This window comes from Lissotriton vulgaris, chromosome 8 (genome assembly GCF_964263255.1).
Source record: "Lissotriton vulgaris chromosome 8, aLisVul1.2, whole genome shotgun sequence".
Classification (NCBI taxonomy): domain Eukaryota; kingdom Metazoa; phylum Chordata; class Amphibia; order Caudata; family Salamandridae; genus Lissotriton; species Lissotriton vulgaris.
The window spans coordinates 573687573-573709449 of record NC_141696.1 but is presented as its reverse complement, the minus strand read 5'-3'; the positions used below and the strand labels follow the sequence as shown (position 1 = coordinate 573709449).

The 21877-nt window shown below is 44.9% G+C and overlaps 1 protein-coding gene across 2 annotated transcripts in view; it reads right to left on the bottom strand.

Annotated features, from left to right (window-relative positions):
- LOC147697735 (coagulation factor X-like) overlaps positions 1–21877 on the bottom strand; it is a 333359-nt gene that overhangs the window by 155535 nt on the left and 155947 nt on the right. The window contains exon 5 of one of the 2 annotated variants that reach the window (XM_086934406.1): positions 8638–8775. The exons of the other annotated variant lie outside the window; for it this stretch is intronic. Coding sequence (XP_086790532.1) covers positions 8638–8775 — 138 coding nt within the window. The remainder of the gene's footprint in view (positions 1–8637; positions 8776–21877) is intronic. 2 annotated transcript variants of the gene reach the window in all.

The window sequence follows — 21877 nt, the reverse complement described above, 5'->3', positions numbered from 1 at the left end:
AGGTCAAATGCAGTTTGTAAGTCTATGAAGGCAAGGTACAAACTGCCCTTACCCAAAACAACCACTTTCCAGAAGATCATTAATAACCGGAATGTTTGTTCGAGGGTACCAGTACCTGATCTGAACCCAGCCTGGTAGTCCGAGAGAATCTTTTCCTCCTCAATCCACTGCTGAATCCTCCCCAGGATTACTTTGCCCGCTATCTTCTGTGTGGAATCAAGCAAACTAATTGGGCGATAGTTTGCAGGGTTGTCCCGGGTCCCTTTTTTGAAAATTGGGACGACCTCCGCTCCCTTCCATGAGTCCGGGAGGCGCCCGCCCATCAGAGCAGCATTCAGAAGTGCGGCAATAAGACAGCTCCACTCTACTATGTTAACCCTAAGTAGGTCACCCGGAATTCCGTCGGGCCCCGCAGCCTTGTTCGGGACCAGGCACTTAAATGCCCCCTCTACTTCTTTGGTATGAAAGAGATCAGCCTCGTTGTAATCAGAGCTATTGAAGTGAAAATGAACGCTGGGCAGTTGAACATTGGGCTGACTGTGGAACCCCCGGTTAGGGAGTAGAGCTGGAAAAAGTGAGCAAACCACACCTCCCCAGTTATGTTGCAAGTCAATAAGGAGTCTTCGGGTTTGTTCTTCAGTCTCACCAGGTCCCAAAAACCCTTCGAGTCTTTCCTGGTGCTCGCCGCCTTTAAATCAATCCAAAATTGGGTTTCGTGCTCGAGCCTGGCCGTGGTTAATGCCTTCCGGTAGCTTTTCCTAGCGAGTTTTATAAGGTTGGTGTCCTTGGATTTCACTGCTCTGATGAGTTCGCATTTTGCAGAGCGACATGCAGGGGAAAACCAACTTGCTCCACCTTTAGGAGCACTTCTTTTCTTTAGTCTCCCACCTGCTGGATCGATGGTAAACAGTTCTCCTAAGGCTTTAGTTGTTTCTGCAAAGAGAAGCGGGACATCCAGATTACTAGGGCTCGGGGAGTCAAGCCTCGCCTTTACATTAGTCATTATGGAATTTGCTAAAGTCATCTTGCCTTCGTCCAAAGCAACTTTCCTCCATTTAAGCCGCCTTCCACAGTTTGAAGGGCACACGTCATGCGTTGATTTCCATGAGTGTGGGGGGGATTTGGCGTCAAACCCCTCCAAGGGGAGGACAAAGTCAAAGCCAATTGATTGTGATCACTGTCAGTGGTTGGTAAGACCTCCATGTCAAGCAAGTGAGCCCAAAGCCTGTGGTTTAGGAGGATATAATCGATCCGAGAAGTATGGCCAACCCTATTATAAGTGTGTGCCCCATTAGGATCAGACTTAGTTCTGCCATTGGTTGCCCTTAAACCAAATTCCATACAAAGGGCATTGAGATCTATAGCCCCCTGTGTCCATTTTTTGATAGGGTTGAGTGTTAGCAGAGGAATACCTCTCCTAGTGTCTTCCTCCCAGGTGTCTAAGATGTCCTCACTGGCAAGAGGTTCGAAGGAACAATTAAAGTCCCCAGCGAGTAGCACAAGAGAGTTGGCATTACAGGTTCCAAGTTCTTCCTCTATGCCTGTCAATGGCAACGTGGAGACACCACCCCTTGCCCCCCTTATGTAGATGTTAAATAATTCCAACTTTCCCCCCCCCCCCGGGCCTTTAACTGATGTTCTCTGTAGGTCAGGGGATTTTGTAGGTAAGTGCCTAATGGATAGGCCCAGAGAAATACTGGCCCAAATTAAGAGGCCACCTGATGGGCGCCCTTTATTGCCAGATGGTAGTATTGCAGGAACAAAGTAGGTAGTGTAACCCACCTTGTGTCGGGGTTCTAAACACCAAGTTTCCTGCAACATACAAATCCCGAAGGATTCAACAAGGGTGTTCCAATCAGGGATATTAAGGTTACGAACAAGACCTGCTACATTCCAACTCAGGATCCTGAGCGCAGTGCTCGGTGCGGTGCTCCCAGTAGCCCTCGCTCCCGATGTTGGAACGTATACAAGGGGATTAGGATCAAGGCCTGGGCTCCTTACCACGGGTGATAGCGATACATCCACTATATAATTTCCCGCTTTGGGATGTAGCCTCATCCCCCTTATAGTTTTGCCTACCGGGGGAGCGGGTTCAAGAACTAACTTAGTTCTATGGGTGGAAGCAAATGTAGGTGGCCGTAGTGATAAGGTGGGCTGGGGCAAAATGGCTAGAGCCTGGGCTTCCTTGTGGACGGCATTACTCGGCAACCCCAGATCAACTTCAACACCCAGAGTTAATGGATCAAATGGATGACTTGTGGAAGGGTGGAAGGGTGGAAGTGTGAAGCGCTAAACAGTGACCTAACAGGCTTCTTTATTAAACACCTAGTAGGACTACACCCGTTTAGGCTGCTCTCAAGGATAGGGGGAGCTATGGTTACTGGAAGCAATTTGTCCTTGCCTTTGTAAGGTGGATTAAGAGGCAGGGAAAGTCAATCTACCTCTTCTAAACAGCCGAATCTATTAGCGGTTGGTGCTCCATACCACCGTCTATTTGGACCTTGCCAACCCCCTCTCGCCCCTCCTCGGGCCGGATAGCGAGGCTGTGACCAATCCCCCCCATAGTTTAAGCTAGGACGAGGGGGGGGGGTAAAAGAATGTTAAAGGTCTTACTACGATTGGTGATTTCTCCCCCCCAGTGTTCCATGAACAAATGTGTTGTGCAGTCTGTGGATCCTCAAATGAAATTACAATACAGTCACCTGGAATAGTTTTGCGTGAGGGTCCTATCCAGGGAACTCTACGCACCATTAATACTTTGCTTCTCAGGTAACTTGGGATCTGCCTATTAGTGTTCAGCCAGTGTATAACCTTATTTTTTAGAGACCAATAGTTTTCTTGGTTATGACTCCCCAGTTCAGAAACACCCGCTAATACTGCCACATAAGGCCTTGCATCCGGAGGAAGATCTATGTATCCTCCCCGGAAATTTTCAGCATTTTGTGGGCCCTGCAAGGTTGTTTAGTTATACTTAGTAACGTTCGCCCTTGGAGCAACATCCTCTTTATGTGGTTTGGTTGGCTGTTGCGAGGGGTGCATAGGTGGCTTAGCAGGGGGGTTAGGGGTTTTAAGGTCATAACCCTTCGTGCGTGGTTTAGGTATTGGTCTACTAGGGGGCAGTGCAGGTGAAGTGGTAATGATTGCGTCCTCTTCAGGTGTTGCAGACCTTTTGTTATTTGTTGGAGACTAAGGCTTGCTAAAGTTAAAATGCTTTTTTCCACCTCTAAAAGGTGATTTTCAATACGGGAGAGTGTTAAATCCAGCGGGGTTAAGAGCTTTTTTTAGGGTTATCCAGACTATTTTTAGAAACTCCTCATTACTTCCCTCAATGTCGCATGGTTGCACCCCATTATTCACCTGTGTGGTAACTGTATCATTGGGGTCCAGGTTTGGGCGGTTCTCAACAACACTCGGGAGGTCCAGGTCTTGAGCTACCGTTCTTTCTACTTCTCCTAGCTTTGGTAATTTAGCATTGTTTGGGCAGTGTACTCTAGCAACTTTGGCCTTCTTCCGTGAATAAGCAGACCTTACAGTGCGTTTCCTTTTGTGTACTGTACCCTTCGTATGGGAGCCCTGGGGGTTATCATACTCCTCAGTGATATGTGGTGAGATTGGAGTAGGGGCAGTATCGGTGTGAATGGCCAAATCCGAGTCACTAACAAGCAAGGGGAATTTTGGCTATTTTGCGGTTGGGAGAGACCTAGAGGCGCAGTCGTCGCAGAAGGTAAGGGTGGGGTGGGGTGGATCTCGGCCTGCGTTGTAATAAGACGTGGGATTAGTGGGTGCTCGGGACTTTTTACTGTTGCTATGTGGCCTAAAGAGGATTTCTTAGACATGGCAATGTTTTGGGACAATCTTCTAGCTGCTTCTAGATCCAGGGAAACACGTTTTTGCATTTTGGAAATTTCGTGATCTATAGCGGTGTTCGTCCTAGTAATAAAATCATCTAGCGTTCCATTTACCATCTTCCCACCTTTGGCGGCTTTACTACGGCTAGCCCGTGTGCACATGGTTCTAGTGTGGCTTGCTAAACAAATATAAAGTGAAAATAGGAAAGTGTACTAGCAGTGAGCCAGAAAAACGAAAGGGGTGGGGTCCAGTCCAGTCTCTCCGGTCCTCGGCTTCGCTCCGCGCTTCGTCCCGCGCGCGTCCCGCGTGCGCGGGTATGGGTCAGGTTATGAACGTGTACGTTGGGGGCGTGGCTACCGGGGAGAGCGGGCCAGGTGTGTTCAATTGGCCTTGCAGGGACTCCTGGTCAATGGAGTCCCTGCCCTTCGTGCTCGCAGCCCCGTTGAGCCAGCAGCCCGCTTTCGCTTCCTCCTTGAAGCGGGACCCGCGGAGCGGGTCCGGCGAACAGTGGGCTGAGGTAGGAAGTTGTAAGGTGCAGAGATGCCGGGTCGTTGCAGGTCAAATACCTCTGTGGCAGCACGCAGTGCAGAGAGCAAGCAGTTCCCACCAGTAATGCTCAGGGACGGTGCTAATGAAGGTCCGCTTTGTTGGGGGCGTGGCTACCGGGGAGAGCGGGCCAGGTGTGTTCAATTGGCCTTGCAGGGACTCCTGGTCAATGGAGTCCCTGCCCTTCGTGCTCGCAGCCCCGTTGAGCCAGCAGCCCGCTTTTGCTTCCTCCTTGAAGCGGGACCTGCGGAGTGGGTCCGGCGAACAGTGGATCCGCTCCACTCCGTGGGAACAGTGGGTTGAGGTAGGAAGTTGTAAGGTGCAGAGATGCCGGGTTGTTGCGGGTCAAATACCTCTGTGGCAGCACGCAGTGCAGAGAGCAAGCAGTTCCTTAATGTATATTCTTACATCCAGGAACTCTACGCTTTCTTTGTTGATGTGTAATGTAAATTTTAGGTTCGCAGTGTTCACATTAATGCTGTTGATAAAGGAGGTAGCACTATCTGTGTCTCCCTGCCACACAATAAACACATTGTCTATATATCTTAGATGGTGTTTTTGGTGTTTAGCGCACACCTCTTAGTTTGCCACTCTGAGATCTGGCTCCTCCCACCAGCCAACCATCAAACAGGTGTAGCTGGGAGAGAAGCAGGCTCCCATGGCCACCCCTCTCAATTGCCTCTACATTTCATTGCTATACATGAAAGCATTGTTATTCAGGCACCATGATATTAGGTCAATCAACATCTTGTTGTGTTCATAACATTCAAGTGGTCTTGTGTCCAAAAAATATTTGACTGCCAAAAGTCCAGTGGAATGTTCAATGCATGTACATAGGGACTCTATGTACAGAGTTATAAGTAGCAGATCTGCAGACCATTCCATGTCATTCAGTTTCTTTAGGAAATCTCCTGTGTCCTTCACATATGTGGGAAGCTTTTTGACCATAGGTTGCAAAAAAAATCCATATATTGAGATATATACTCCCCCATGCTGTTGATAGTTGAGATGATCGGTCGGCCTGGAATTGGATTAATGTTCTTGTGAGTCTTCAGGATGAAATATATAGTTGGAACCGTTGGGTATTCCACCCATAGATATTTAAATTCCTCTACTGATATTAATCCATCTCTTTTATATTGATGTAGCTTTTAGGTCAGGAATTCCTTTGCCTTGCTGTATTCTTTAGTAGTTGATTTTTCGTAGCATTTTTGGTCTGTTAGTTGCCTTTTTGCTTCTTTCACATACTCTGTTTTAGGCCAAATCACGATGTTGCCACCTTTGTCTGATTGCATAATTACCACCTCATGATTATTCTTCAATTTATTCATTAGTTTCGTTTAATCTATTTCTTTATACTTTTTGTTTGGTTGTTTTCATTTTACTTTGCAGTAGAGTTGTTTGATATCGTCTGTCTCTCTCTCATTAAAGATATCAATGGAATCTTTGCGCATCATCAGAATGAACGTCGATTTTGCTTTGAAAGGACTACTTCCTGCCCCTTGTACAATATCCATTTCCTGAAGGTACTCCTGAGTGGAATTCGCTGGTGGGGAATTCTCATTGTCATTTGATGTTTCATTATATACTTATTGTACTGTCAATAGGGAATAAATATCTGACACTTGTAGGTTGCTTTTGGTGTCTTGCTGTCTCTGTTGCTCAATTTTGTCCCAGCATCAAAATCTGTTTTTCAGCCTTTGTAAGTGTTAATGATGAAAGATTAATAATGTTATTGTCTTCCATGTTTGTCATTTGCGCCAGTATTTTCTTTCACATGTTTTGATTTATTCTTTTTGCGTCTTTCTCTCCCTACGTTTTTTCGAAATTCTGGTTGTTTCATTTGCTTCCGTGGCCTTAGTGTATTGAGGCGTTCCAAGGCTAAAAAATGTACTTCCTTACCTAGATTTAATCGTGCTGCTTCTGCTGCTTTAGTGTAGTTCCTATATTCCTAATAGGCTCTGCGCATTGGAATAACATATCCTATAGATCTGAAGTAGGACTTATGTCTACTAGGTCTCTATCAAATGTATTAGACTTAAATATGAGCGCCAGCTAGCTCAGAGATAACTAGAAACTTTCTCGAATACACAAGAAGGGACCGCATAAACATGACAACTTTGTTTCCCAAGAATAAGAAATGTATCTCTAGAGTCGTGGAAACAATAGATAATTATTTTACTCAGTCAATCGTGCATGCTTCGTTTCACCAGAGGTGCAGAGAAATAGAGAGACGGGCGTTTTCAATAAAAGTATTTATTGAACAGTCTTCTTTCTCATGCAGAAGAAATGAACTGCTACAATCGTAATACTGGTTGCAAAGTACAATGCATACAGTACAAAGAGTATTATAAAATAATACTGTAAAAGCATGATATGGTTTCTAAGCCATAAAATACATAGAATACATACATTAATAAATAAAGACTAAAAAAGTACTTAACTGGTGTTTCTAAAATACGTCTACCCCGGTGTACCTAACCTAGGTCTAGGTGTAGCGTAGGTTCAGCATTCTTTACCAAGAATCTATTCAAGAATTCTCTAAGGGTCTAATCAGCTCCGCACCTTAGTTTTAGAATGAAAGAGGTCTGGTATCTCTCTCTCAGGACTCGATTTTCCAACAACCCGCAAGGGTAGCTTGGAAACACTGAAACTGGATTTCTCGGCAGGAGAAAAGACAGCGTCTCTCTCAGTGCGTCTGCTGGAGGGTTGGCTTCCTTCGGCACTTGCTGCAGCGAGATGCGTCGGGCAAGTAGATAGTCGAACTGCTCCAAACCACCGTGTGTTTGCTAGGGCAAGTGTGGGCATATTTATACCTTGAAGGTGCCGAGTTTGACGTAAGGTTGGACATAATAACGTCATCAAAGGGTCTCAGTTCTTTGAAAACTCCATGAGTTTTTGGACAAATCAATATTCAAGCAGTGGGAAGTCCCTGACTGCTGAAGGTGGGTTTTTCCAATAAATCGTTGTAGATTTTCGGAACTTTTGGAAGTAGCCATGCCGTATTAGGACTGCATGAGCTATATCTTAATATGGTTATGATTTCTATGCCTATATATGGATACAGTACTTTATACCTATATAAGGGCATGAATCGGGAAAATTACACTAGGGTCCTAAAATGCTATACAACACTGTTCCACTGGCGTAGCTGGTGCTGTCACTTTCTGAGCCTGTATCGCTAGTTACAGAGTCTACCTCTGAGATTGACGTAGTGTCCTTTGCTGTGCCTGTTGGATGTTGTTGGGCGTATTCTATGCCTTGTTTGGATTTGGCATTCAATCTAATCTTTTTGGCACTTGCATATTTGCGGGCAAATGTGTAAATCTGACCCTGCTCATAATCCACTCGATCACGAGCAAACTTGTGTATTTTGTGAAGTTTAATCTTGTCTTCCTGCTTCTTTAGGCACTCTTCTATTTCTTTACTTGTCTTGGTTATGTAATCACTTGGCTCTAGTTTGCTGATTTGTTCGTTAATTTTGGCAATTTCCTTCATTAGCTCTAATCGATCTATCTCCGCGTAATGAGAATGCATACAAGATTCATTGATGCCGCAAGGTTACTCTCCCCCATTCCTTTAACATGTTAGGGTTGGGGTTGTCGGAGCTGGGTGCTAAAAGAATCCTGAGGCCCCGCGGTACTGGTCCCACTTGCTTGTACTTGGTTAGTGACTTGTTTTCCCACCACTTTGGGACTTTGCTTTTCATGCATTATTCTAAATTCTTCAGTAGGGTTTTCGCATCTCCGCCCTTGTTGTTACTATTTGTGTTAACATGCTCATCTTGTCCACTTGCAGGGATATTGGGCAAATTATTGATTAGTTCATCGGCTGCTGCTTCTCTTTCTCTGACTACTTCCGCTGACATACTTGGCTTACTGTGTGCGCCTAACCTTTATGATTGTGGCTACTGGCAGTACCTGCCACACCTCCCAACCTATGCAAATGCTGCTCAATACCGCCTTGTTTTTCAACACTGTTGCTGATTAACGACTCTAGTTTGTTTAGAGCTTGACAAAATAAATTATGATTTTTTCTCAAATGTTCAAAATGTTTTACATTTAAATTATATTGCTCTTTTTAGAACTGATACAAATATTCCATTTCACAAAAAGCAGTCACAATCACCTTTATAGTCAAACCGATGAGATGCTAGACGATCTGAACACACTTTACCGAAGATCTTCCAAGCACAGCAAACTCAAGGTGATATTAATGTGTAATTAAAAACTCTCTACTTACCATTTGGGATGCATGCTTTCTGGTTTGTTCCCAAGGTATAGCCTGAGCTGCAAGAACATTGAACTCGATTTTGTTCCTTTGACGGTGAGCAAAACTGCTCACAGTGACCATTGTATGAATTACATGATTCAAAGATCACTGGAAGAGAAAATGTAGACTAATTTAATAAAAATAGTTGTGGATTAGCAACCAACTAATGCAAGGTACCGCTGTTGTTACCATTCCTCCAGCTTTGCAAGAGCCATAATAATTCTAACTCTGATTAAGGGTACATTACACTGTCATACACCCTCTATGCCCCATTCCTTACAGTGTGAGGAAGGCCCACTCTCCCAAGACAGACATTTTTACAAGCCTGTAAATTCACAATACACAATACACTACACCAGTATAAAACATCTCCTCATTCTTATAGCATTCCTGTACTTACCATCATCCCAAACCATGTCTTCAACAGAGCAAGCAGCACCATCGCACCCCACCTGCGCAACGTCATCAATCTCTCCCTCGAGACCGCGACCTTCCCAGAGATATGGAAACAAGCCGAGATCAATGCCCTACTCAAAAATCCTAAGGCAGGCCCAAGAGACCTCAAGAACTTCCGGCCCATCTTTCTGCTCCCCTTCCCAGCCAAGGTCATTGAGAAAACCGTCAACAGACAGCTAACCCGATACCTCGAAGTAAACAGAATCCTGGACCCTTCCCAGTTAGGGTCCCGCAGCAACCACAGCACCGAGACTGCCCTTATCGCTGCCACTGACAACATCAGGACCCTGCTGGACAACGGCGAGACCGCAGCACTCATCTTCCTAGACTTCTCTGCCACCTTCGACACCGTCTGCCACCACACACTACGCGCACGCCTCCACGCCGCAGGGATCCGAGACAAGGCTCTGGATTGGACCAGCTCCTTCCTCTTCGGCAGAACCCAGAGCGTTTGCCTCCCCCATTCTGTTCCAAAGCCTCCAAGATCATCTGCGGCGTACCCCAGGGATCCTCCCTCAGCCCAATGCTGTTCAACTTTTACATGGCCCTGCTCGCACATGTAGCCCGACAGCATGACCTCAACATAATCTCCTACGCCGACGACACTCAGCTGATCCTCTCCCTCACCAAGGACCCCATCACAGCCAAAGCCAACCTTCACTAAGGAATGAAGGCCGTCGCTGACTGGATGAAGACCAGCCGTCTGAAGCTGAACTCGGACAAGACGGAGGTCCTCAACCTCAGCTCCAACCCTTCAGCATGGGACAACTCCTGACGGCACTGGGGGCAGTCCAGACACCCACCAACCACGCATGCAACCTGGGGAGCATCCTCGACTCAACGCTCTCAATGACCAAGCAAGTCAACGTCGTCTCCTCCTCCTGCTTCAATACCCTCTGCATGCTCCACAAGATCTACAGATGGATCCCAACAGATACAAGAAAGACAGTCACCCATGCCTTCGTCAGCAGCAGACTTGACTACAGAAACACCCTCTATGCTGGATCCCCGACCAAACTCATCAAACGACTACAACGCATCCAAAACGTCTCTGCACGACTGATCCTCAACGTAACACGCTACGACCCCATCACCCCCACCTGAGAAACCTGCACTGGCTCCCCGTCAACAAGAGGATATCCTTCAAGCTCCTCACCCACGCACACAAGGCACTCCACAAGACTGGCCGAGCCTACCTCAACAGACGGCTCTCCTTCTACATCCCCAACCGCCAGCTACGCTCCGCCGATCTCTCACTCGCCACCGTCCCGCGCATCCGAAGAACACCCACCATGGGAGATCCTTCTCCCACCTTGCCGCCAAGACATGAAACACCCTCCCACTGAGCCTACGACAGACCCAAGACCTGCTGACCTTCAAGAGGATACTCAAGACCTGGTTGTTCGATCAGTAGCGGCCCTCCTCCCCAGCGCCTTGAGACCCTCGCGGGTTTGTAGTGCACTTTACAAATGATTGATTGATTGATTAATCTTTAATTATTGTGTTGGAGGTGCCTATAACAGTACAGGAAGTAGGATGGGTTGAGGACTGGGATGAGGAGGACCAAGATTCAGGATAATTACCGTAAGTAGCATAATTAATGCCCTGTGTAAAGACTCATTTTTATTTTATTGGCAGTAAGTGGGACAAAATGTGGCATCCGACACAGTTTGGCAGTGTAGATAGGCGTTGTACATTATAAACACCGTGTTTCAAAATTGTGTTTACTCTAATGCGTCTCCCAGTTCCACCTCAAAACACACCAGTATGTATAGTCTTTATAACAATTGAATGCAGTAATATTTTAAAGCAGTGCAATTTTGTTGATGCATCTTAGACAAAATCATTGGGGTTAAACAAACCCAGAATTTTATGACATACAGAGTCTGACCCACAGCATACTGTGAAGACTACACAGGATCAATCAAGTTTTCCGGAAAACTCATATATGCCCTGTTTAGGTAATTTCTTCTTGACAAAAGGAGTGCCATAACTTCTTGGAGTTTATGAGAGAAAAAAGGAAGAGAAAAAAGCAATCTTAAAACATATTTATTAGGCAAATGTGATGTTATGGATAGATCTAAGTCCTTTGGGGCTCCCAGGTTCCTTAGGCCCTCTTTACAAGTGCAAAGCTAAATGCCAATCCTTGTGCAAACTCTCATTTCCACAGGTATTGGAGTTATAAGCAGTGCTTAATTTGTAAAAAACAATAAGTGCCAGGGCTTCCATCAGAAAGCCACTTCAGCTTGCTCTACACATTGCCCCTGCTATGCCGCCAATAATATTAACAATACAACTACTCAGTCAGTTAGGATTTATAATGAGCAGGTAGGAGAGTAGGGTCTGCTTTCCTATGGTCACCCCATTTTTTGCTTTTTGCTTCACTGGTTTTCGACTTAATGTGGCTGTGGGCCTGCTAATCAGACCCACAGCCTGCTGTTCTCTCTCTAAATTCACAACCATGCACTTTAGGTACATTACCAATTGGGTATTGGGTCACCTTATCAGCCCCTGTACAGTGTACTATAGGTACCCAGGGCATAGGTGCATCCAAGGCCTACCAGGGGCTGCAGCATATCTTTTGCCACCCCTGGCTGGCTATCCAAACTGACACAACTGGCTGATCACTCAGCTGGGGCAAGGTGGTGTAATCACCCCTTGCTTAGATATAGTTAGGCTGTGGGGTTTTAGGTTTAAACCTATAATAACCGATAAAACCCCACTGAAAAAAATAGCCCTCACTGGTGAAAACATATAAACACTGAAAAAACACCTGCACAACCACAAACTAAATGCCATTCAAAGAAAGAAAAAAGAGAGTGAATGAGTCATTTTTTTCTTCCTGAACGGTTCAATACAATGTAACTTTGTTATACAAGCTAGCAGTAAGAAAGACTGGCTAACATTATTCTGCTTGAGTTTTGTTGTTTAGGGATGCCACTAAAATATTGTTTCTTCTTCCTTTTACTTTTTTCAGTTTTGTGGCCTTTGGTCTAAAGATGCAGGGTTTAGTTTCATGTTTTAGGTCTAGTTTAATTATTTTATAAACTGTAGAGAATCAGGAAATATCAAACTCATATTTGATATTTTGGCTGCATTTTGATTCTTTCACTGATAGGCAAAATGGCTGATTTCATAAAAATCTTTCCTAATATGTGTCATCACATTTACCCACAGAAAATGGGTATAAACCCTAATACATCAGACCATAGTTTCTAGTGGGTCAGTATTGATATTAAGTGAATTTCCAACACCTCAGGCTTTAAACATTCAATGCAAGGTATAGTGACAAGTATATATATATCACCAAGCATCTGGGATAGTGGTGAAAACATGACACCAGACTTTGGAAAACATTAAACGCAGTGTCACTTCTAATGCTCTGCAAAAAAGGTTTTTTCCGAATTCAACAAAGATTGGAGTGATATTGTTTGTATTTGCAGTGATTCAGCTACGTATATAAAAAAGTTGTGTGATGACCTGTAAAAATTGTTACCTGAGTTGAAGTGATTCCCTGCAGGAGATCTTGCCACTTGTTAGATGGTATGCTGAAAGCATCTTTAGAATCTTGAGAGTTAATGAGGGATGCTATTGACTTTTTAGTCCATTCTGGTGCACTATTTTCTTATGCACAGGAACTAGAACGCAAATATTTATCATGTTGTGCTTTATGAGGCATCAAAGAAAGAATCCTCCCAAATGTGTCCATTAGCTGATGGTTCTCAGCCCAAGGGGCTATGAATGCTGAGAGGGCATTTTCACAGAAGTTTACATGGGAAGGAAAGAACGAGCACACATGACCCAAAGACTCACGGAAGAAGTATTGTATGGTGTACTACAATAAGATTAATTTGCAAAAATCTATTTGGACCTCATATACACTATAAGTACACTGTCTATAGACCATGTTCTTTCAGTGCAGAAAGCAAGCAATAATAAAAGCAAAACGTTCCATAAACACAGCAAAAACACTTTTTCTGTTGTTTTTAGTGGCGCGAAAATGTGTAACCACTGATAACAACTGTTTTTTAAGATATTGTAAACACTGAAAAACCCCACCAGAATTTACCAAAAATAGAAACTGAAAACAGGAAAGCCTAGATATAGTATACCTATATCTAAACCTATATCTGGGCTGAGCCTGTCTGCAGCTTTCGGAACCAAGTCCCTTAGCTGTTCTGGGATATAGCCATACCATATACTCTTAAGTGCATTATAATCCTCGCAGTTACTTGCTAACTTTGGTTTGGCTTTATCAAAACGTGTTGTGTAAGGTGTCATACGCTTTGGAATACTATCCCCTCGCCAGTCCTGGTGACGGGGGTAGCATTCCACCCTTCTAGAGGGAGAAGACATGTTACTTTGCTTTAACGCGGTTAAATCTAACCAGAGCCCCAGCATCACAAAATGGATGCTGCTGCCACAGACACGAGTCTGGCCTCCTGCTGCAGACCGAAACTCTGGCAGGGGAGGCCTGGACAATAGGTTTCCTGTCACAGGGAGGTGTTACATCACCCCAGACAGGAGACAGTGGATGTTAGCAGGGAGGGTTGAATGAAACTAGACACTGCGTGGGGCACACAAGGTGTCCCATGCGTAGTCTAGTTCAACCGGGTGCTGGGGCACTCCAGCCCCAGCTCTGAGGTGAAACTGGAGAAAGCAAAAGGGGTGTAACCCCCCCCTTCCTGGGTCCCACCCATAGGAGGGACCTAGCAGGTGATCCAGCCCCTTGATTTGGAATAAAGGTAGGAGCTGTGCCAATGCAAAGCAGATCATCCTGACTGAAATTTTGAAACAAAACTCCGGACCCTTCGACATCCTACTCAACGTATAAGACTGAAGAATCTCCCTTGTGGTCAAGGAGTGGCCACCCTGTGCAAGCAGGCACCATCAGAGCATCAAGACTTTCTTTGCCATTGCTCCCGCCGGAGCTCGAATGACAGAGATCAACAAGACCTGTACTCCCAGACTTCCAACATCCCGATCCACAGTCCTAGCAAAGATTAGACCCGTGGAGGCGACGTGAAACGTGGGACCGGCCATCTTGAAAAGTCGACGAAGTTCTTCTTGTGCAGCACCCGAGGCACCCTCGAGGCTGTGCTTTGGGGTTTGAGAAGCCCCAGCCCCGAGCAGCCTGTGCTCCAAAGATCACCTCTCCACACTCACCGAGTGCTGCGTGGGGCCCTTTTGCACTTTTCCTGCTTGACGCATTGTCCGGTCATTTGCCCGTTGGCTAGTGGCCTCTGTGACGATGATCCATTGAAACTACACTGCTGGTCTGGTTGCTCCAGACTGGCCCCAGCTCCCCTGAAAAGGAGCCATCGATCCGACCTTCCCGGTTGGATCCAGAAGACATCTTCGAGTCCTGCATGGGTCACATTTGCCAAGGCTTGGTGACTCCGATTCGAGAATCGACACCGCCGACAGTGAGAGCCTTCATGGGACAGCCAGTGTTCAACTTCTGGTCGTCGTCGATACTTCCTGGTCCATGTGGCAGCGGAGACAAACAACTCGACATCACCTGATCGCAACCCGACATCGCCTGGTTCCTTCCTGGTTCCTCGCTGGTCACTGGCTAGTGACCTGAACTCTGTCCCCTCTGCTTTCAGGTACTCTACATCTTCGATCCACCCTTGGATCCAACCAGACTCTTTTCTCCTGGTCGCCTGCAGCATCTTCATCTCCAGGCTCTATAGAACTTCATAACGAAACCCGACACACTTTGGCACCTATGCACCCGCTCCCTGTGGGTGAGGTAACAAGTTAACTCCGGTGCTCCTATAGTGGATTACACCTCTAGTGTCCTAGTTTTAAGTGGCTAAGTTCTAGTCCTGTCGGAAGACTCCTAAACCTACAACTTTCTGATTTTTACGCACCATTGACTTGTATGGTAAACGCGGTTGCCTATAGACTCTGCACCCGCATCCTGTGGGCCTCATATGTCCTAACCTTCATTAGTCCAGTGTAGACCCAGCGATTCCCAAGGCCCTAGGCCTGTTTATTGTTCATGACGTGGTTCTTATACCACTTTCCTAATATATGGTTTGAGTGGCCACCCGGCCTATCCAAAATTGTGCAGCTTATTGAATGTTACATTGATTCTTTGTTTAACGCTTGTGCTTCTGTGCTCATAAAGAGTATAGGGGATAATTCTAGTAATAAATACATATATTTTTATAATATATAACTTGTGTGGTGTCCTTTCATTTGGTATTAAAAGGATTGCATATGGTAAAACAGCTGGCTTCACATGCCCTCTTGAGTTTAGCCTAAGACTGCTTTGTCCACGCGACCATTAGGATAGCTGGTCTATAAGGTTGACTTACAACCAATCACCATAAGGGTCGTTTGGACTGGTACAAGGTGCTCACTAGAATTAGTGGTCATCATATACCAGGCCAACTTCTCACAGAGCAACTAATCACCTGATAGGGTATCCAGGTGATTGCAGGTCGTGGAGGCTTGTTCGAACAGCTAGGCCTTGAAGGCCATTCGAAATTTCAGAAGTGAGGTGATGGTCCAAAGGTCTGTGGAAAGGCTGTTCCAGGTCTTTACTGCTGTGTGGGAGTAGAAGCATCCGCCACTTCTGCTTTGGTAGATGCGAGGAGTATGGGAAAGTGAAATTGAGGCAGAGCGTAGTCTACTCAATGGTCAGTGGAAGTTCAGGCGGTAGTTAATGTAGGTGGGTCCTTGGTTGTTTAGAGCCTTGTGTGCATGGGTCAGCAGCTTGAATTGGCCTATCTTCTACACGGAGAGCCATTAGAGTTTCCTGAGGTGTGGTGTGATGTGGGTTCATCAGGGAATGCTGAGGATGAGTCTGGCTGAAGTGTTCTGTGTGGTCTGAAGTCTCCGTAGAAGGTATGCAGCAATTCCTACTCAGAGGGCATTGAAGTAGTCTAGTCGGCTGGTGATGAGGCCTTGTGTCATGGTGCATCTCATGTGTAGGGGTAGCCACTTCAAATTCTTACATAGCATGCGCAGAGTGAGTAAACAGGCGGAGGAGATGGTGTTGATCTGTGATTTTGTTTTATTTTTTTTTATTGGCATTTCAAAATTATAATAATGACAGCCTGTGTCAAACATGTGTTACATAAAAACTTCTACAAGTCCACTGCATTATAACACTGCTTCTCCAACAGTGCGTGCTCATGTACATTATCAGAAATACATTTTTTTGCTATAACTGGTATCTTTTACAGTTGAACACTAGTCTCAGTTAGATAGGTTATCAGGTATTGCCAGTAGTCTCTGGGGCGCGATCTCATTGGCAGTTCTTCTTCATAAGTCTTCAGAGTGTCCTTGCAATAGATCAAATCTTGTATCCATTGTTTGACCTGGGGCACCTTTTTACTTCCCCATCCTATCGATATTCTGCGTTTAGCCATGAGGAGGGCTATCACGCGAAATTTACGTTTTAAAGCACGAATTTCTGGCAATAACCCCAATAGACATGTTCGAATAGTACATTCTATCTGGGCGCCCACCATATCCCCCAACATGTGCGTCACTTTTAGCCAATTTTCCGCCATCCCTGTACAATACCAAGCAAGATGTATAAAATCTGCCTCTTCAGTTCCACACCTCTGGCATATGGAGTCAGTTCTTAGTCCAAACCTGAGTAACCTCATCGGCGTGTGGTAAGTTTGATGCAAGTATTTAATGTGTATCATGCTCAAGTTTCCATTTGGCGTCAGTAAACTTGTTATTAGGCCTGTTGTGGTCTACTCTTCCTCGGTGAGCGGTGTGTGCAAGCAGCTATTCCACCTCTGTAGTGCCTTGTGTGCTGTGGTTCCTATTTCGGCCTGCAGTTCCACATATAGTTTGGATACTAAGTGTTTAGGTTCAGGAGTTGTGAGAATTAGTTGTAGTGTACTCAACGTTTGCGGTTCAGCTGGGTATGTCGGGTACAGTGTCTTTATCGCCCTTTGCAATCTAAAGTATGTGAATTTAAAAAGCATTGTTTGATTATGCACATAGGATATATCCTCTAGTGTCTTAAAAACCCCATCTTTATACAGGTCCCCCATCGAATCTATTCCCACTTGTTTAGGTAGCTCCATTCCCACCTTTTCTTGCGTCACTGAGATGTCCGGGTGGTAATGAAGCGGTAGTCCAGGGGCATATATCGGCAGCTTGTTCGCCTTTTGACCCATTAGTCTCCAAGCTTCATTGGTTGCGTCTATAGTGTTTATGTCTTGTTTATGTAGGGGGGGTCGCTTGTGCGTTATTATTGCATCTAACGGGATAGGCAAAGCATCTCCCTCCTCAATTGCCACGTGTGTGAGAAAAGGGACTTTGTGGTACCAGAAATGTGCATATTGGGCCTGGGCGCACAAATAATACAGGAAGAAATCATGGACCTTGAAGCCACCCTGTGAGAATGGTAATGTCAGTGTATGTAGATCAATTCGAGCCATTTTTCCTGCCCAAATCAATTTCAGCATCATAGAAGTAAGTCTACAGAATTCCGCCATAGGGGGTTTAATTGGTATGTTGTTGAATAAATATAATATTTTAGGCAGGATCACCATTTTCACAATCGCCAGCCGATCGGCTAATGATAGAGGCAGTTGGATCCATCTTTCTATTTTCTCTTCTAGGGCTGTGACTACTCTTCCATAATTCGTGCGGACAACTACTTCGGGGTCTCTATGGAACCACACACCTAAGTATCTTACAGGTTCAGTTTGCCAGTCTAGCGGATAGTCTGTTTTAAAGTGATGCGTAGTGTCTGTTAGTGGTAGAATTAAGGAGTTCGCCCAGTTGATTCTGAGACCTGAGTGTCGTTTGAATTTAACATATTCCCTCAGTAACGGGTTCAGATTGCCCGCTGGGTCTCGCATGTATAACAACATATCATCAGCGTACATTGATATGTGCAGTGGTCTCTGGGGGAATTGTAACGCTGAGTAGTGGTGTCTTTGTCTCAACGTACAGACCAATGGTTCCATCCCTATGGCAAATAATAGGGGGGACAGAGGACATCCCTGCCTAGTACCTCTTTCTATGGGTATTGCCTCTGAAATGTATTTATTAATTCGTATGCGAGCAGTGGGCGCAGTGAACAGTAATTTTACCCAGTGGAGGAATAGTGGAGGGAAACCCTTTCTTTGTAATATCTTGTGTAGATAAGTCCATGCTATAGTGTCAAACGCTTTAGCAGCATCCAACAATCCTGCAGCTGCCTTGGTAGAGGGGGTCAGGTAGTGCGAAACAGCAAATAGTGTTCTGGTGTTGTGGGTCGTTGAACGCGTTGGGATAAAACCTGATTGATCGGGTAGGATTAATTTAGTCATCAGGTGCTGAAGCCTGTTAGCCAATAGTTTGGATAATATTTTAGTGTCTACATTTATTAATGATATACGATTCACAATTTTCCGGGTCTTTGATTGGCTTCAGAAGCACTAGAATCATAGCTTCTCTTAATGTTTGTGGCAATATCATTTTCTCATGAGCATCCCCTAGCATTGTTACTATGTGCGGCTCTAATTGGTCTACGTATGCTTTATAGAGCTCCTCAGTGTATCCGTCGGGTCCAGGCGCTTTTCCATTAGGCAGTGTCTGAATAACCTCAGTGACCTCCTCCACCATTATTGGCAAGGAGAGGTACTTCCTTTGTGCATCTGAGAGCCAAGCAAGTGCTATCTTGTCACAATACTGCACAATTTCCTCAGCTGTTGCTGTTTCTCCAGCTGTGTATAGTGTCCCAAATGTGTACATGTATTACTGGAGGTGGCCTCTTCGCACATATTTTGGCTGCCAACACTGCGCTTGGCCTACCCCCTTCTCCGTAGCTTCTTGCTATATGGCGTTTAGTGACGTATCAAAGCTCCTCATCCGCACTTATTTGATATTCAGATATTGCTGTTCTGATTTATCCTAATATGGTGGGATTTTGTGTTTGCTCATACTCGAGTTCTAGCCCTCATATTGTGGCTTCACGTTGAGTTAGTTGTTGTCGCATATCTTTTAATATTCCCGCATTCGTGCTTATGCAAATCCCGCTGATGGTGGCTTTGAAATCTTCCCATAGTAGTGGTGGGTGCATTTAGCTGAAAATATTCTATGATTGCTTTCCTAATCGTCTCTGTGTATAGGGGATCAGCAATGCCTTACTATTGAATCTCCAACTAAATGGAGGGGGTACATAATTCGGAAGTTTGATTGTCAGTATCACCGGGATATGGTCCGATAGGGTTCTGGGTAGATGTGATATAGATTCGACCCACAGTGACACATCTGAGGATCCTAGCCAGTAATCTGTTCTAGACCAACTGCCATGCGCTGCTGTGGTATGTGTTGCCTCCAATTGCCCCGGGTGTCTCATTCTCCAAAGATCTGTCAGGTGTTTATCCAGCATAATATCTTGCAGCTTTTTTAAAGCGTGTTTGTGCGTTTCTGCCGATGTTGGTGATCGATCTACTATGTCGTTTAGTGCAATGTTGAAGTCACCTCCCCACACTAATGGGACTTCTGGGAGGTCATTTATTTTCTGCCATAGTGCATGATAGAAATCCGGGTCGTCTGTGTTTGGCGCATAAATGTTAAGTAAGGTAAGGCTCTGCCCTCTAAGTGTACCTATTACTGCCACATATCGCCCCTCCTTGTCTGAGTGGACTTGTTCTACCTTGAAGTCTAAACCTTTTTGGATTAGTATAAGGACTCCTCTCGAGTACGATGAGTATGCAGCCCTGTGTACAGATTCCACCCACCTATGCTCTATATGATTTGGGGTATTGGGTCAAAATGCGTCTCCTGTAAGAATGCAATGTCAATGTAGAGTCTCGTGAAGTAGGCCAGTATTTGCCGTATTTTCTTTGGGTTTTTGAGACCCCTTACATTCCAGGTTATTATTCTTAATTTGTCTGACATCGGTTTCCCAGCCATTTCCTAGCCATCTCATATACATGTTCACCTTTATGTGTTGTGTACAACCTTTACGTCGTATGCACAGATGCATCATAATAGCTATACTGTGTTTGCACACCCTTTGGATTATGGTAGTGTTTCTCAAATGCAGCAGGACCAAATGACTACCCCTATACCCCCCCTTTCACCCCCCCCACTTTAGCATCCCAATCATGCCAAAGACACTCTCTTCTGTGAACATACAACTTGTCATAACTGTGGTAGGGGAACACCCTGTTGGGGGGTCCGCCCAGGTCACACAACTTCATCCAACATGGTGGATGTGGTCAGGTTAACAATAATAACGCAAATATCAACTTATTTTCCCATATCAATGCAGCGTTATGGGTAGATTCCCCTAATTCTCTGTCCGGTACAGCCCATTTTTAAACAATTAACGATAACACAATGCTCCCGTCCCCTTCTTACTGTTACAGTGGATTACATGTCAACAGTCAATGTTCACAAACCAATATGTTTAGGTGCACTAATGTCCGTTTAAACTTTTACAAACGCTGGGGCAACTTAGCAGGCTGATAGACATATGTTCTACGCAGTCCTATCTGCATTACCTGTGTGTTCGTATCCACACTATCATCGGGCCACATTCATCCCTCCATATCCCAGTACTCACGCAGTGTGTACCTGTCCGGAATCAAGGTGGCCTAGTAATGTCCCCCTCTTGTATTTCGGGCGGGTCATTTACGTCTCATGCAGCAGTCTAGAGTGCGCAGTATGACCCAGTATATACCACCTTGTGTATGATCTCTGTGTCTTGCTGGGGATTCTCCGCCAGATTCTTTGGGTTCATGTTGTTGCAGCTGGAAGGGTGACTGATATAGTCCTCTGTACCAGTGAGTGCTCAATCCGAGTTCTGCTGTTGTTCAACCCTCCGTTGGTCCCGTCTCCTTGTCCAAGTTTTTTTAATGTATTCCTGTGCTTCTTTCGGTGTTTGACATATTACGGTTTTACCATCCTTCGGGATCTTCAGTCTGGCAGGGTACAGCATCGCATATTCAATTCCCAGTTCTCTGAGCTTCTGTTTCTCCGGTGCAAATTCCTTAAGGGCTATTTGGACATTCATCGTGAAGTCTGGATAGAACTCCAGTTTATTTCCCAGATACTCAATGGTTTTCTTCTCTCTCGCCAGTTTCAGTATGATATCTCTGTCTCTATAGTTTAGAAGGCGGGCTACAATATTTCATTCATTTAAATTCTTTATTTCGGCTAAAATGCCATAAAAGACAGTGCATACATTACATTGTATTTCATTAACAATTATTAAGACATATTATCACTGGGATACTAAAACACAATACATAAGAAGTACAATACAAGTCGGAGGATAAGTTGAGCGGAGACATACATTCATAAAGCATAGGGTGGACCATCATGTCGGTCCCAAGCAATCAGTTCAGTTACAATTGTAGCCCTATTTTTTTCCTTAAATAAAAGATAGAAAGTAAAAATCTACTGACACTAAATATTATGTTTTGAGATGTATTTGTTGTTAGGATTCTCAGAGCCTGTGAGCATGACCTCAAACCTAAAAGTAGGCATATTGGTTTAATCCACTTCTTTCTAGCCTGTAGATAAAAGGGACAGAAAAATAGAATATGCTGCTCATTTTCGATCTGGTTGAGGTCACACATGGGCAAATTTCATCCATTATTGGGGATTCTGAATCGCGGTTCCTAGCCCAACGTGCCAACGTGGTTTTGATTAATAAGTTCCCATACCTAAATTTTAAAAATAAAGTTTTGGCAAGTGGCGGCTCTATCTCGTCCATAAAGATCTCATATAGCGGTTCATCCTTAAAGTTTAGGAATTTTGTAACCCTTAGGAA